Below are 14,032 nucleotides of genomic sequence, written 5' to 3'. Positions count from 1 at the left end.
TTGTAAGGCTCGCCCGCTCCTGAGCCCGGCAGCTGCTGTGGGCTTGATGGGAGGTGCCGAGGCCGCCCCTGCTGCCCCCACGCCACATGCACCCCAGAACTCAGCCTGCTGGGGAGACCAGGGCTGCAGCCGGGAGGAGGGCCTCGGTTCCCCGGAGGTCCAGTCTGCCATGGAGAGTGGCCTGCCGTCAAGGAGGCCCAAGACCTTCGTGGACATAGGAAACAGTCCCGGGTCTGGGCCAGCCTGTGTGCACAGAAAGCTGCCTGTGCCCTTTCTAGAAACCTGTGACGGGGGACGGGGATGTCCGTCATCGGTGGGGGGCCAGCCCAGAGGAGGAGGTGCTGGTGCCCGGCAGGGTTGCAGCGGGACGGTGGGGAAAGACACTTGCTTGAACAAAGAGCACGTGACCGAATCCCCTAAGTCTGAGGGGCCAGCAGCTAGCGATGGCCGTGTCTTCCTGCCTCACGTTGATCCAGGCTGTTATCTCTTCAGAATTAAAGATGGTCTTTGATTCTTCACTGAGGCGCCCTGGGGCCCACCCCGTGGCAGGGAGGGAGCCCCGGCCTGTCCTCCAGGGCGCGCACTCGAGGCCCGCCGACACAGTGCCGTCTGTCTCCCAGAACACGCGTGTGCTCCGCACAGCCTACGTGCCTGTGCCCGTGGTGGGCGCTCGGCCTCCTCCCCTCTCTGCCCCTCCCCCCCGTCAGCTATTTTTAGCTTCCATCCCCAGGGACCGGCTGACACGGAAGGCAGCGCTGCTGTTTGGAGTTTTTCTTGATGAATATTTTATTCTGGGGCGGCTGTGCTCAGCAGCTGCCGGCACTTTCCAGGCTAATCATTAAAGAGGCAGATGTGGAGTATGAAGCTGGGCTGCCGGGCTGGACGCCAGGCCCAGGCCCCACTGCTGCCCTGCCTGCCTCTGAAGGCCTGTCTGTGGCCATGCACCCTGACGTCAGGGGTGGAGGGCACGCCCCAGATGGCCCTGAGCAGGGCTGGAAAGGTGGCCTGTGCAGGGAGACACCGTGGCAACCGCTAGGGTGGCTTCCTGGGGACCTGACACCAGGTTGGTCCCAGCACCCTCCTTCGTCTCAGTTTCTTTTTAGAAACTGGAGAACCAAATTATTTCTGTGTTGAAGGGAGGGAGCACTGTTCTGGGGCCCCCGCCTGCCTCCCATTCTCTGGTTCAGATGGGGATGCTGCTGCCCCCAAGGGCCCCGGGGAGACAGGAGGTGTGGCTGGAGAATGTGGAGGGCAGGGTGCCAGGGGTGCTGTGTGCTGGCCTGCGGTGACCGGGGTGTGTCGACACGGGGCAGGGTGGCAGGACAAGGGGGAACCCAGCCCGGCACATAGGCAGTGCACGTTTTGAGAGAACCCTCGAATACAGCTGCTTCGTGGATCATTTGGAAAGGACTCTTTTCTCTTTAAAAAAAAAAACCTATTTTTAATGTTTATTGATTTTTGAAGGAGGGGGAGAGAGAGACAGAGAATGAGCAGGGGAGGGGCAGAGAGGGGGGGAGACACAGACTCCAAAGCAGGCTCCCGGCTCTGAGCTGTCAGCACAGAGCCCGACACAGAGCTCGAACTCACGGACCGCAAGAGCATGACCTGAGCCGAAGTCGGACGCTTAACCGACTGAGCCACCCAGGCGCCCCTGGAAAAGGAACCTTTTCCCCAGCGAACTGAGGCCCGACTACAGAGCCATGTCACATGGGGCGGGCGGAGGGTATGAAGCCGGTTTGCTCTGCTCCCAGAAAACCCAAGCCACCGAGTGAGCCTGGCCCGCCGCAGATGGCCTTGGCTGGTGCTGGTGGATTCTCGCCTCCCGGCTCACCAGGCTGTCACTCAGCGTGCCGGGGCCTAGACGCAGAGGCCTCCGTCGTCAGCCACTGAAGTGACAAGAAAGTATTTTCTGGGTTGAAACAGGAGGCAGCGAGGCACAGTCTGCCTGTCTGCTTTCCGAGCGAGGCTCGCCCCAGCCGGAGAACGGGGAGAACGTGCGCTCAGGCGGGAGCCGTTTCTGCGCCTACTGAGCACCCACTCTAGGGGCCGGGGGTGCCCCCCAGGCCAGTGTCCAGGCAGGGCCAGTCCCTGTCACCTGGGAAGGTGACAGCTGGAGCTCACGGAGTGCCGACTCACTTCTGGGCTGGCGGATCCCCACACTGGGGGTCAGGCTCAGTTGTTGCCATCCTGCAGACAGGTGACCGTGACAGAGGTGGGAGGTAACTTGACCGAAGTCACATGGCTGATCTGGTCCAAGGGACCTAGTGTAGGACCTTGAGCCCCAGCCACGACTGCTCCCTTCCCGCCCCCGAGCCTCCGTTTCCCCACTGGAGCCATCACGGGCTGAGCAGTTACTCTGCAGGACCTCTCTGCATTGTCCCAGAGATGACCTAACTGGGAGGCTCCCGGCTCCTTTGCCCTGAAGAGGACATCCGTGCCCTGCCGGACCCCAGGCACGTGGCATGCAGGCAGGGGGCTGGGGTCCTCCCGATGGCCCCATTCCTTGAGACGAAGCATCAACAGCTAAGGAGGCTAAGGAGGCTGCCACTCCTGACCGCGGCCGGGCCTGCTCTGCACAGCCCAACGCAGCAAGGGAACACACATCCCTTCCCCAGGTTGTAGGAAAGTGGGTCTTTACCCAGGGACCGTCATGGGCGGGGTCCCCAGTGGCACAGCTTGGGGGGCCCCTCAGCGTCCTGGACACTCAACGTCCTGCAATGATGTTCACTCGCTCCCCAATTGAAGAAACTCAGATGTACTGTAGTGCGGCGGGATTGGTGCTGTTCTGGAAGGGTGTGAGAAGCCACGTTATCGAGGGAACCTGTGCTCCCTGCTGCCTCTCCCTGCCCCTCCCTGCGCAGGGGTGAGTCAGGGACTGGACTTCATGAAGCTTCTTGATCCCTTCTCTCGCTTGGTTCCCAGGGACTCTGTCTCGTGGTGGGAAAATGCCCGCATCCCCAAGCCGTTCCTGTCACCTCAGTGGTTGGTGCTGGGAAGTTTCTAGTGGCCTGTGAGAACCGGGGGTGTGGGTGAGAGGGGGCAGTCCCCGCCAGCGCGGCCTTCCCCTCTGCTCTTCCTCCAACCGCCTTTGCCTGTGCCGCCTGCAGATGTCCCCTGAAGCCCCACCGTGCCCCTGCCGGTCCGCCTTGGGCCCTTTGCCTGAACAGCAAGTGTTTTGGAGACCACCCTCCCATTAACATTCAACAGCCAGCTACCCGAGAGGAAGGGCCCACGGCACCAATGACACACCTTTTCTTGTTAAAACGCTCGTAGGTTCTACTCTGGAAACATTGGTCTCGTTGCTTTGTTGTGATGTTTTCAGATCCGGGTGACCCCTGGCTGTTTTAATTTCTCTCGAGTGTGAGAACGCAGAAGCGGGCCCTCGGAGGGCACGGTGAGGCCTGACTCCGGTGGCACCAGGAAGGCGGCTGGAGGAGGGGAGGCCCGTGGGCGACACCGGCCGAGGTGCAGTCTCCTGGGGAAAGGGAGGGGGACCCCCGGGGGTCAGGGCGCCCCAGGTTCCACTGCGGCCACCTTGGAACGTAAGTGAGGGGAGAGGCCTGTGAAGGTGGTTGGGACCGGATGGGAGCCAGGGCTGGAGGACCGAGGAAGGGCGTTTCAGCAGGACAAGCTCATGGCCGGTCCGTCCCATGGGGGGACACGGACCCGCCTGCCCCTGATGGTGTAAGAAACACTGCTTCGTACTGGCACCGTGCTTTCTCCGCAAGGTGGCAAAGACCCGCTGAATCCAGGGACACTCCTGAACCCTGTACTCAAAGGTCCAGGTGAGAAGCAGGCTCTGGAGCCCCCAGTGGTAGGAAGGATGCAGAGGGGCCTCCCAGCACGCACGCGCGGCCTCGGGCTACAGTGAGTCGGAACGGCCAGCCGGAGGGAGGTGCTTCTTCGGGACTTTATCCACACCCAGGTGCGCTGGACGCTCCCCGTCATGCCTTTGTCACCACCGGGGGCTCCTGTTGAGCCCCTCAGGGGTCTGAGCTCTTGAGTTGGTTGGGAACGGAAGGCGTCTGGCTGCGTGTCATTGGGGCAAAGCCGCTGGTTTGAATCTTTAGCACAAACACCACGCCAGTTTGGAATCAAGGCTCTCTTGTTTCGCTCTTCCATTCGTTCGATCATTCGTTCATTCATTCATTCATTCATTCGGCAAATGCCCCCTGGGCCAGGCCCGGCCTCAGCAAATGGCAGTTGCGATCTTTATCGTTGCTGTCCGGTGGGGACAGCCGTGTCAACGCATCTGGCTCAGGAGTGAGTGCTGTGACCACCGCCACCCCTCCCCCCCCACCCCTGTGTCTTGGGTGAAGCTGAGGAGAAGCCGCCCGATATGATCGAGTCCTGCTTTGCCTCCTGTACCAGAGCCCGTCACCCTTCGCTGCCTTTCCTGATGTCCCCAGCTCCCGGGCCCTCTCAGAGGGGAGTCCACGGCCACTCTGCACAGGATAGCCGTCGTTCCCAAGGCTGAGCCGTGCCGCCGGGTGAGGGGCCCTGACACAGGCAATGTCACCGTTGGAGCCATCACTGGAGGCGGTCGTGGGGAGCCCCCCACGTGGGCCATCAGGCAGGGCGGTGAGGGACTCTGCTGCCCGCCCGGCCTGCTGAGGTCGCATCTGTGGGTGCAGCCGCGCTCTGGGGACACAGCTGCTTGCCAGGCTAGGGGCCCCGGATGCCAAGTTCATCCCTGCCTGGCCACACACGGGGCCCCCCACGAGGCCATGCTGAGTGGCCCCAGTCATCAGAAGACATCCTGACTGCCTGCACAATTGTCCCCAGACCCCTCCTGTCTCCCATTATGAAGACGGGAGAGGGAGCGTGCGCAGCTTCCTAATTAAGAACATCTGTGTCCCTCAGGCTCGCAGGAAGCTGTTCTGTCACCACTGGAAACCCTCTTCGCACCAGACATTCGTTAATTACAAAAAGGACAAGCTATTGATTTTACCGCGAGTGGAAGTTAGTCACTCGCCCTCTGTGCCAAGTTCCAAATGTGTGTGCTCGCGGCACAGAAAATTGCAAACTGGAAAACATTTGGTCTGCGCTGTTAGGCTCCAAGAGCCACAGGCTTTCCTCCGGTGGAAAGGAGCCCGGAAGACAGCGGCTGGCAGGAGGGAGAGGACGCAGATCTGCGGCCCCTGCAGCCAGCGGGCGGGGGCCATTGGGGCTCCCTGAGCAGAGGGGCAGGGGCACTAATGACCCCCGTGTCTCTGGCTGGGTGTGAAGTTCCAGAGGGCCTGATGCCTTAGGTGACCCCCGGAGCCGTCCGCCCTCCTCCCCGGGCAGTGCTGGGAGTTGGCACATTCTGTCTCTGAGGCTGTCTGTGACGCGAGTACCTCCCAGGCACGTGTACGGAGAACACCCGGCCGTGTCACCTCCTCAGGTCGCTGGTCGACAGGTGTGAGAACCTTGCCCTGGGAAGCTGGGGGCCATCCCTGCAGCCCAGAGCCTGGCTTCCTCACGACCCCTCCGCCGTCCCCTCCACTAGGCAGGCACCTCCCCACACCCATGGGAGAGGATGCACCGGGTCTGAGCCTCCCCCCTCCAAGGCGCGGGCGTGTGCTCGGGCTGTGGCGCTGCTGGCTTGTGGTCCTGTGCCCTTCTCCCCGCCGGCAGCTCCACGCCCTTGAAGGCAAATGTGGTTTCCCACAGAGGAGCTTTTTTCCTTCTCCCCGCCGCCCCCAGCCCTCCATTAAAAACAGCAACAGCCAACAACTTATGTATTTATTTACTCTGCCGGATGGAGGGAGACGGGACGCAGGGAGGCGGCAGCCGGGCCGTGGGCGGGGGCCGCACAGGCAGCCATCTGTCTCGTTCTGTCAGCTTCACACCCGGCAGGGAAGCGGTGGCCCCTCTTAGTCACTTGGCTGGGAGGGCTGTTAGTTGGAACTCACAGCCTGGGGCGGCCGAACGTCCTCTGGCCCGGGGGGGCCAGGGTGGTGCCGCCACAGAATGCCGAGCACTGCCCTGCCCACCTCTGTTTGCTTCCCTCTCCCCCTCGGATGGCCGTGAGGGGACTTGACCGTCTTTATAAATGCCTGCCCTGGCCGGACACCTTCCTGGGCAGCCGGGGGACAGGGCGCAGCGTTCACGGGGCGGGGGCGGGGGGTGCTCGATGCCTGATGTCAGCCAGACACTGCCCCTAGGCCTGGTGGGGCTCTACAGAGCCCAGAACATTCAGCACATGCCGTCATCCCGAGACCAGAAGAGAGATGAGCCCTCAGCTGGCCCCTTCCTCTGAGGCCTCGCTGAGCTGGCCGGCTGCCCGCACATCCATCACGAGTCAGCGTTCGTTCTGTCTGAGGGCAGATCCCGGCTGATGACTTCGCTGCGGAATATTGAACGTTGGTGCTGTGCACTGGCCTCTCCCTCCACCGAGTGGACGCTAGAATTTGCCGTGTTTTGTGCCAGCAGCGTGGACGGGAATCATCTGCGCTTTGGCCTCTGCCCCTCCTCAGGGCACGCATTGACTGAACTAGTGAGAGAAGCATCCAGAGCTTCTGGCACACACATTCTGGAACCCCTGATGGCCTCTTGGCTGCTGAGGGGTAAGTAGCTGCAGTGGTTGGGGGCAGTCTGGTGGAGGGTGGGCTTCGGGCCTGACCGGAGCCGGAGCTCTAGAAAGCCTTGCTAGACTGGATCATCACAGCTGCACATCGGGCCCAGGGGGGTGAGGGGAGGCCAGCAGGGTGCCACCCTGCACGTGCACGGCCCCAGGGGTGAGCGCCCCCTTAGGATTGGTGCCGGGGCACCTGGCTCGCCTCCCGAGCCCTGGCCCTGAGGAGGACCCAACATGATGCTCCCCTGGCTCGCGACCCTGATGTGTCTGTACAGACGTTCCTGAAGTTGACGAACTAGAGAGAGGATTCCTCGTGAGTGCAGGGGAAGCATGGGGTGAAACATGGGACGACAGCCCCAACTCCGGCTTCCCCTGAATGTGACAGAAGGGCGGCACACTGCTCGTGTCTGTGGAAATCTGGAAGATGCCCTGGCTGCTTGTGGTGCCTCAGTAAACCCGGCCCCGTCAGCCCCGTGGGTTGGACTCACCCTCACGGGAGCGACTGGGTGCTGGAGCCTGAGCCGGACGAGGGAAAGTGCACCGCACCCCCGCCCTCTCCCACAAGAGCTCGAGAAGCTTCCTGGGGAGGCGCCTAGCTCCGAGGCTGGAGTGAGGAGCTGGGCCAGGAGCACACCCCTGACCCTGGGCCCCTGGCAGGCTGGCAGGCTGGCACCAGCTCAAGAAGGGGCCTTCGCCCCGGGGGCCTCCAGGTTCATTCTGGGCAACATCGGAGGGTCACAATATTCCCCATTGCCTGCCGCTGCCGGGGAGCCCACGGATAAGCGCCCATTGGCATGGGATGGCCTGGCCCAGGCTCAAATCGAGGCTCTGCGGCTTACCAGATGCCATTTGGGCAAGCCACCCACCCCCTCTGGGGTCCTCGTTGGTGAAAGAAACCGCAATGACTTTGGTGCTCCTTGTGGGTTGCCGTGCAGACCGTATCGAGCTGGCGTGGTGCTGGCACGTGCCGGGGCTCAGTGCGGGCCGTTCCCTAGAAGCCGCTGCCCAGAGAACTTCTGAGAACTGCCCCAGGTTGGCCCCCTGTGCACAGCCCACGTGGGAGAAGGGGTGGGAGGGCTCTACGCTTGGTCACCGCACAAGGTTCACCTGGGCAGCCGGAGGGATATTGTCACAGACGCGTGGGTTAACTCGGGTCACCGTGGATATGGCTCTGGGCCGGAGGAAGGTGCCAGGCGGGGAGGCGGGCGAGGGGGCCGCAGGGAGATAGAGCCTGGGGGGGAGGGGCAGCTCCCCTCCAACGCCGGACTCAGTCCCTCAACTGACTGCGTGTGACTTGAAGTTCTTTGTGCCCAGGGAAGGGAGAAGGGGTGCCTGCAGCTGCCCTCATGGGTCTAGTTGGTTTTCTTTTTTTTACCTTTAATTATAGAAAAATAAATGCAAAAGTGAAGAGAAGAAAGAACCCTTAAGTGGCTATCGACACGGGGCCAGTCTTGCTCATGTATATACCCTGCCCACCCCACCACCCAGGCCGGTGGAGGCCGATCTGAGACGGCATCATCGCCTCTGAGTATTTCAGTGTGTATCCAGTTTGTCCTTTGTCACCGGCTTATTCTTACCAGCGGACTGGACTCTGGACAGCCCCTTGCCCCACAGACACCTGGCCCGGGGGCCCGGCCTTCCTTCTCAGTTTCTGCAGGACCAGTGGCCCCAGCAGCAGGCTCTTGAGCGTAACCCCAGCATTGCCCAGTGTTAGAAGGGCCTGGGGGGCATCCAGATGGATGCCCACCCCAGCGGCAGGTTACCCGGGCAGCTCATGGGGGCCACTGTGTTGAGGCCTTGGGTTGGAGAGGGTATGGGTACTGCCCCTGCTCCTTGCAACCACACAGACAGGAGGGTCTAGGAGCTTCCCACTCCACAGATGAGGTGCCCGAGGTGATCCGGGGACTCTGCCCCTGCCGTTCCCCAAGGAGGCCCTTCCCGTGTGGTGGCTCACTCTGCTGAGAGGGCCCCGTCACCGCCACTCGCCTGACCAGATGGGGAGGACAGCCACGGTTGCCGTTGGCAGGTGACCCGCACACCTCCGTGGATCGGGACCCTCCCAGCAACCCCCATGTGCCTTGGCACCCACTCGGCTGCTCCCCCCACTCTGGAGTCTCCCCGGCAGCACCTGGCCCGAGACCCCCTCGCGCTGCTTGACTTTGTAGTGCGGCCGTGTCACTGTCACTTCTCGGCGTACCGGATAATCTGCCTCGCCTTCTGTGTGTTGCCGGCTACTCCGTCGGCTCCCGAGACAGGGTCCGTGCACCCGGCCCGGAGCAGCGCACGAGGGAGGAATGAATGCATGAATGAATGAATGCGTGCTGGCTCGGCCGCTGTAGGGAAAGCGCCGGGCTGAATTCAGTGAGCGTTTCCTCTGCGCCGCTCCCGCTTGTGTGCCGGGACTTGGGTGGGAGGCATCTCCGTGCCGGACCTTCTCCTTGATTTTCTGTGAACTGTGAGGAGGGTGTTCACCTCTGGTCGTCTGCAGATCTAATTACACGCCGTCCGGTTTCTACCTACCGTAGACAGTCCGGTGGGTGTTAGTGCGTTCACAGAGGCACGCAGCCATCACCACAATCAAGTTTAGAACATCGTCATCCCCCCAAAAGAAACAGTGCACCCCTCAGCCGTCAGCCCTCCCCCAGCCCCTGGCACCACTAACCCGTGTTCTCTGCGTGGGCGTGATTATCCTAAAGGTTTCATGGAAATGGGACTCTTAACGTCAAGTGGGCGGGGCTTTGTCGCTCTCTCGTTGGGGACGGCTAGCAGGACTTTGGTCTCCCCAGCAACCCGGTAGGGTGGGTACGGGTCCATTTTATAGAGGACGGTGTAGGGGAGTCTGCGAGCCTTACCACGGGCAAGCGGCGAAGCCAGGTTCAAAACAGACTGGCCGGCCCCTCGCCCTGGCTCCAGAGAGGAGGCTGGGCGGGGTTTCGGGGCAGGATGAAGAGGCCACTCCAGGAAGGGTGTGCAGTGCGGTGGGGGTCCCGATGCGGGCCAGCCCATTCCATAGGCCGGGTGGCGCTGACCAGGGTCTATCTAGGCATCCTCCAGGGCTATGGGGACAGCTCTGAAGGCGCGTGCCACATGCTGGTAGCGGGAGAGCGTAGGCAGCACCCGGCCATTCGGCCAACCCCAGGTGGTCGCGCGGCTCCTGAGGAAGAGGGGTCCTTGGCCAGATCCGTCTGGGAGGTCACCGATTCAACAAAGTCGAACAGATTTATGTAACGTCGAGATCTTCAAAGCCGCGGCCCTGTGCACACGGTTTATTGTGAGCCGGCAGCTAGCATTCAGCTTCCCACACCCACTTGGCCAGCAACCCTCAAGAATGCTACATCTTCCTTCCAGAGGTGGGGACGTCAAGGCTGGGGATGGGGCACAGAGGCTATGGAGACCCCACTCCCGCTACAGATTTGCAGCTAGCGCCATTAACACAAATGGAACCATGATGCGTGTCCTCGAGGGAAGGAACCGAAGTGCATGGTGTGGACGGCCCAGAGGGAGCTACAGAAAGACTGGCGGACAGATGGACAGAGAGATGGTTGCAGAGGGTGGTGCTGCTGCCCAGGGGCTTGACCTCAGTGGGCCATTTCTGCCCACCTTCTAGGACCCCCCAGAGGATGGCTCCGTTTGCCTCCCGCCCCCCCACCCCGGACCTCCCCCTACTCTTCTGAGCCCTGAGAGCCCTTGGCTGGTGACCCGGGCACTTGGGGACCAAGTTCCTCACGTGAATCCCACGCCTGCCAGTTTCCAGAAACGCTGGTGGGCTAGAGAAACGGGCCCCTCACGTCAGGCAGGACCTGGCTCCATTGGGCTCTGCAAACGGCCCGGGGCCATCCCTCTCCAGCCCGCTGCGTTGCTCGTGGCCTTTGCTTTTGAGAAGTTCTTTTCTTCCCAAGCCTCTTGCCTTCTTTCCCCTGCCCCAGGGATGGGAACTCTACCAGCTGGAGGGAGGGCCCTCGGCACATGGCCCAGCCCACCGTCTCTCCATCTGCTTTCCCCCTCATCCAGTCCCCTTTCCCAGCTCCAGGACCCAAACATACTGCCCATGAGCGGGTCCTCTGCAAGGCAGGTGGGAAACCTGACCGCAGTCCCTCCCCCGTGGGAGGGGCCTAGCCCTGCCGCCCTCCCAAGCCGTGGCCTTTGGCCACCGCAGATGGATGGGAGTCACAGGATTCCTCAGCCACGGCCAAGCACGTTCCACAGCGGGGGGGGGGGGGGGGCGGGGGAGGCCCCCAACTGTTTCAGCCCAGTGGCCTTGACCTTGCATTCTTGGCCTCTTTGGCTGTCCCCCATCTGGTGCAGGGATGGATGGAGGGGAGCAGAGTGGGCCACAGGCCAGCAGCCACATATCACCTGGATGCTTATTAGAAATGCGTCTCAGCCCCTGGGCCCTAGACCCACCGGATCAGAACCCGGGTGACCTACGTACACATAGGCGTTGGAGAAGCCCCTGACCGACACATCCCGCCTGGGCTGCACAGAAGCCGGGCTCAGCTGGATGCGGCCTTGTGTTTGTGGGGTGCCTTCAGGAAGAGGGACGGGGCCCCCGGCCCTCCTGTCCCCAGGAAGCTCCCCGTTAGCACTGCCTGCTCTAACGGAGAGAACATTTTGTCTCCCTGGGCTCTTTCAGGTCAGATTGCCTGGCCTCAAATTTCACTTTTAAAAAAAGTCAGCCAGAGAGAAAACCAGAGCCGCAGGGGCGCCTTCCTCAATAAAGTGTCTTGGAAAAGCCACTTTCCGTGTGTGCTTTTCAAACAGGCACCGGAACCACTCCGAGGAGCACGAGCCTAGTTCTTTAAATACCCGAAAGTTCCGCTGGCTCCAAGCCACAAGGTTTTGACAGTTTACACCTGGTGACATTTAGCGAACAATTTCAGAGGCGGCTGAGGGGGAGGAAGTATTTGGCTTAACCTGACACTCCATCCTCCAGCTGATTGTTCTCTCTTTTGCCAATATACCATTTGCCTGTAAAACACTTAGGCCTAAAAATAGCTGCTGGGGCTCCAGTCGTGGATGGAGGGCACCTGCCCCATTTCTTTGCCTTTCAGACACCCTCAGGGAACCGCAAGGAAATGTCCCGGGGGCATCCGCAGAGCGCTCTAAACCTGCATTCCTGACCGGGGCTGGGCCAGAGAGAACTCTGCAGGGGGACAGATGGGGTCCCGGGAAGTGACCGCCTGAGCTGCTGCGGTGGTCTCCGCGCCTAGCGGCCGGGCCACTCTTGAGAGCGGAAGGGGGCGCCGTTCCCAATCCTGCCACGTGGGCAGGCACGAACCGAGACTTCCCGGGCAAAGCCCAGCCTCCGGCCCGTTCCCTCTGGCCGGTGAGGGGGCTCTGCCCCCCGAGGAGGGGCACGTGGCCTCTTAGGTCGCTCAGAGGAAAGAAATGCAGAGAAGGGGCTACCAGGACCCGAGGCGCCTCTTCCGGTCATCTGTGCCGTCCAGGGCTTTTGCCCACCCAACCGTCACTACTGCTCCCGGCCCAGCGAAGTGGCCATCCCGAGGTCACCCAGCCGGCACAGGGCTTGTCTCCACTTCCCTTTGGGGCAGGGACTGTGAGCAGCTGGCACTCCCTGGGACTGGACCCAGCGGGGACCCCCTTCCTTCCTCACACTCGGCCCTGCTCTACGCCTTCCCTCCCAGGTTTTATCAAGTGCATTTCCAGCTAAGGTTCATTATCAAAGAGGCACTGGGCTTGGGATTCCGCCTGCCATGTGGAGGGTGGTGGGGAGGCACCCGTGACGCTGGCATCCGTACGGGGACCCCTTCCCAGGGTCTTCTCGGCCGCCTGGCAGGAAGGCGGGGCCCCGGGCCAGTGCCTGGCCCCCGGGCAGCCCCAGGCCGCCAGCAGAGCCGGGGTGGGGTGTTCGGGGCCCCCCCCCGGGGCAGGGCCCAGGCCATGACCCGCATTCGGGGTGCCATGGCGTCTCTAACCTGCCTGTGTCTTTGTGTGGTCCGCAGCCCGAGACCGAGGACGAGAAGAAGCGCTTTGAGGAAGGCAAAGGGCGGTACCTGCAGATGAAGGCAAAACGGCAGGGCCAGGCGGAGCCCCAGCCCTAGGCGCCCCCTCCCGCGCCAGGTCTGCGGCGGCCCCGGTGTCTAGTCACTTAGAATTTACCCCCTTGGCCAAAAACCCAATCCACATTGAGAGCTGGTGTTGTGTGAAGTGTTCGTCTTGCAGTGTTAACCCGTGCTCTCTCCTGAAAACCTACACACCAAAGCTTTATTTATACCACTCCAGTGTCGTCCCTCCCGCTGGAGGCGCTCCCGAGGGGATGCTCGCGTGCACGGTGTGTACGGAATCCAGCGTCACTAATAAAGCTGCTGTTTGACTGGACCTTGGCCCCGGGTCGTCATTTGTCTCGGGGGGCTGCTTTCCTGTGGGGCACGGGGTGGGGGGCCAGAGGCTTCCTTGGGCCCTCCCGCACTCCTGTCTCGCCCGGGTGCCAGTACCTGCGTGTACCCCAGCCCTCGGGTTCTCCTAATGACTTGCTGGCTGGAGGGAACACCCCTTCCCTCCCAGGGCCCGGGCTCCATGTCCTGGCCGGGAGACCCCAGCCAGCAGCCCGCTTGCCCTCTATCTGGCTCATGCAGGCTGCCAGCTCTAAGCCTCGAGTGGCCTCCCCATAGATGGGGGTGGGGGTGCTTGTGAGGACCCAGGGAGGTGATGTGCAGGGAGAGCAGAGCCCAGCCGGACTGGGGCACGTTCAGCAAATGGGAGCCCTGCCCCGGCCTCCCTCTGCCTCTTCTCAGTGGGAGCAGCTCTGGCTCCTTAGCCCCCTGGAGGAAGAGGCAGGGATTCTTCTAGAAGGAGCCTCCCAGCCGGTGCCAGGGCCCCTGTGCCTGTTGTGGAAACCCCCAGCCGCTCAGGCCACGGGGTTATTGGGAAGGCTTGTGGGGTGGGGGTCTGAGCAGCAGCGTGTGTGAATGGTGTCAGCGTGTAGCTGTGTGTGTGTGTGTGTGTGTGTGTGCGTGCGTGCGTGCATGCACATCTGTAGCCCTGTCTGTGCATACGTGTGTGTGCATGTGTGAGATGTGAGGCTGTGCGTGTGCATCTCGGCCAGCAGCCTGCCAGGCACTACAGGGGTCAACCCTTCACCCCCACCCGTGACTGAGAAAGACACCACCAAGCACACCTGGTGATGGGAGAATGTTCCCAACCCAGGCTCATCGTGGAAGCCTGGAGATGGGGAGAGTGGCCACCAAACAGCTGCAGCCTCACACAGGGCTCCCCGGGGCCCAGAGAGAGGGAATGCGGCTCCAGATGTGCAGAAACACCCGCCAAGAGCTTCGGAATCTGTCTCAGGCCTCAGTCCCAGCTGCCAGGGTTATTTCCTGCCTGGAAGCAGGAGGAGGGAACAGGCCACTGGAGGCCACAGCACCAATCCCTTCTGCCCCCCCCCCCCGGCTCCACCCAGGCCCCATTCAGACCTCCTGAAGGCAGCGGGTGGGTGCCCTGGGCTGGGAG

General features: G+C 62.2%; 1 protein-coding gene across 5 annotated transcripts in view; it reads left to right on the top strand.

The window, feature by feature from the left end:
• Positions 1-12,901, top strand: part of ACOT7 (acyl-CoA thioesterase 7) — a 99,743-nt gene extending 86,842 nt beyond the window's left edge. For all 5 annotated transcript variants that reach the window (XM_043573654.1, XM_043573652.1, XM_043573655.1 and 2 more), the window contains exon 9: positions 12,526-12,901. In XM_043573654.1, coding sequence (XP_043429589.1) covers positions 12,526-12,624 — 99 coding nt within the window. In that variant the 3' untranslated portion in view covers positions 12,625-12,901. The remainder of the gene's footprint in view (positions 1-12,525) is intronic.
• The last annotated feature ends 1,131 nt before the right edge of the window (positions 12,902-14,032 follow it).

Source organism: Prionailurus bengalensis, chromosome C1, assembly GCF_016509475.1.
Source record: "Prionailurus bengalensis isolate Pbe53 chromosome C1, Fcat_Pben_1.1_paternal_pri, whole genome shotgun sequence".
NCBI classification, from domain to species: domain Eukaryota; kingdom Metazoa; phylum Chordata; class Mammalia; order Carnivora; family Felidae; genus Prionailurus; species Prionailurus bengalensis.
The sequence above is the reverse complement of the archived record's forward strand: the minus strand, read 5'-3'. Positions and strand labels throughout refer to the sequence as shown.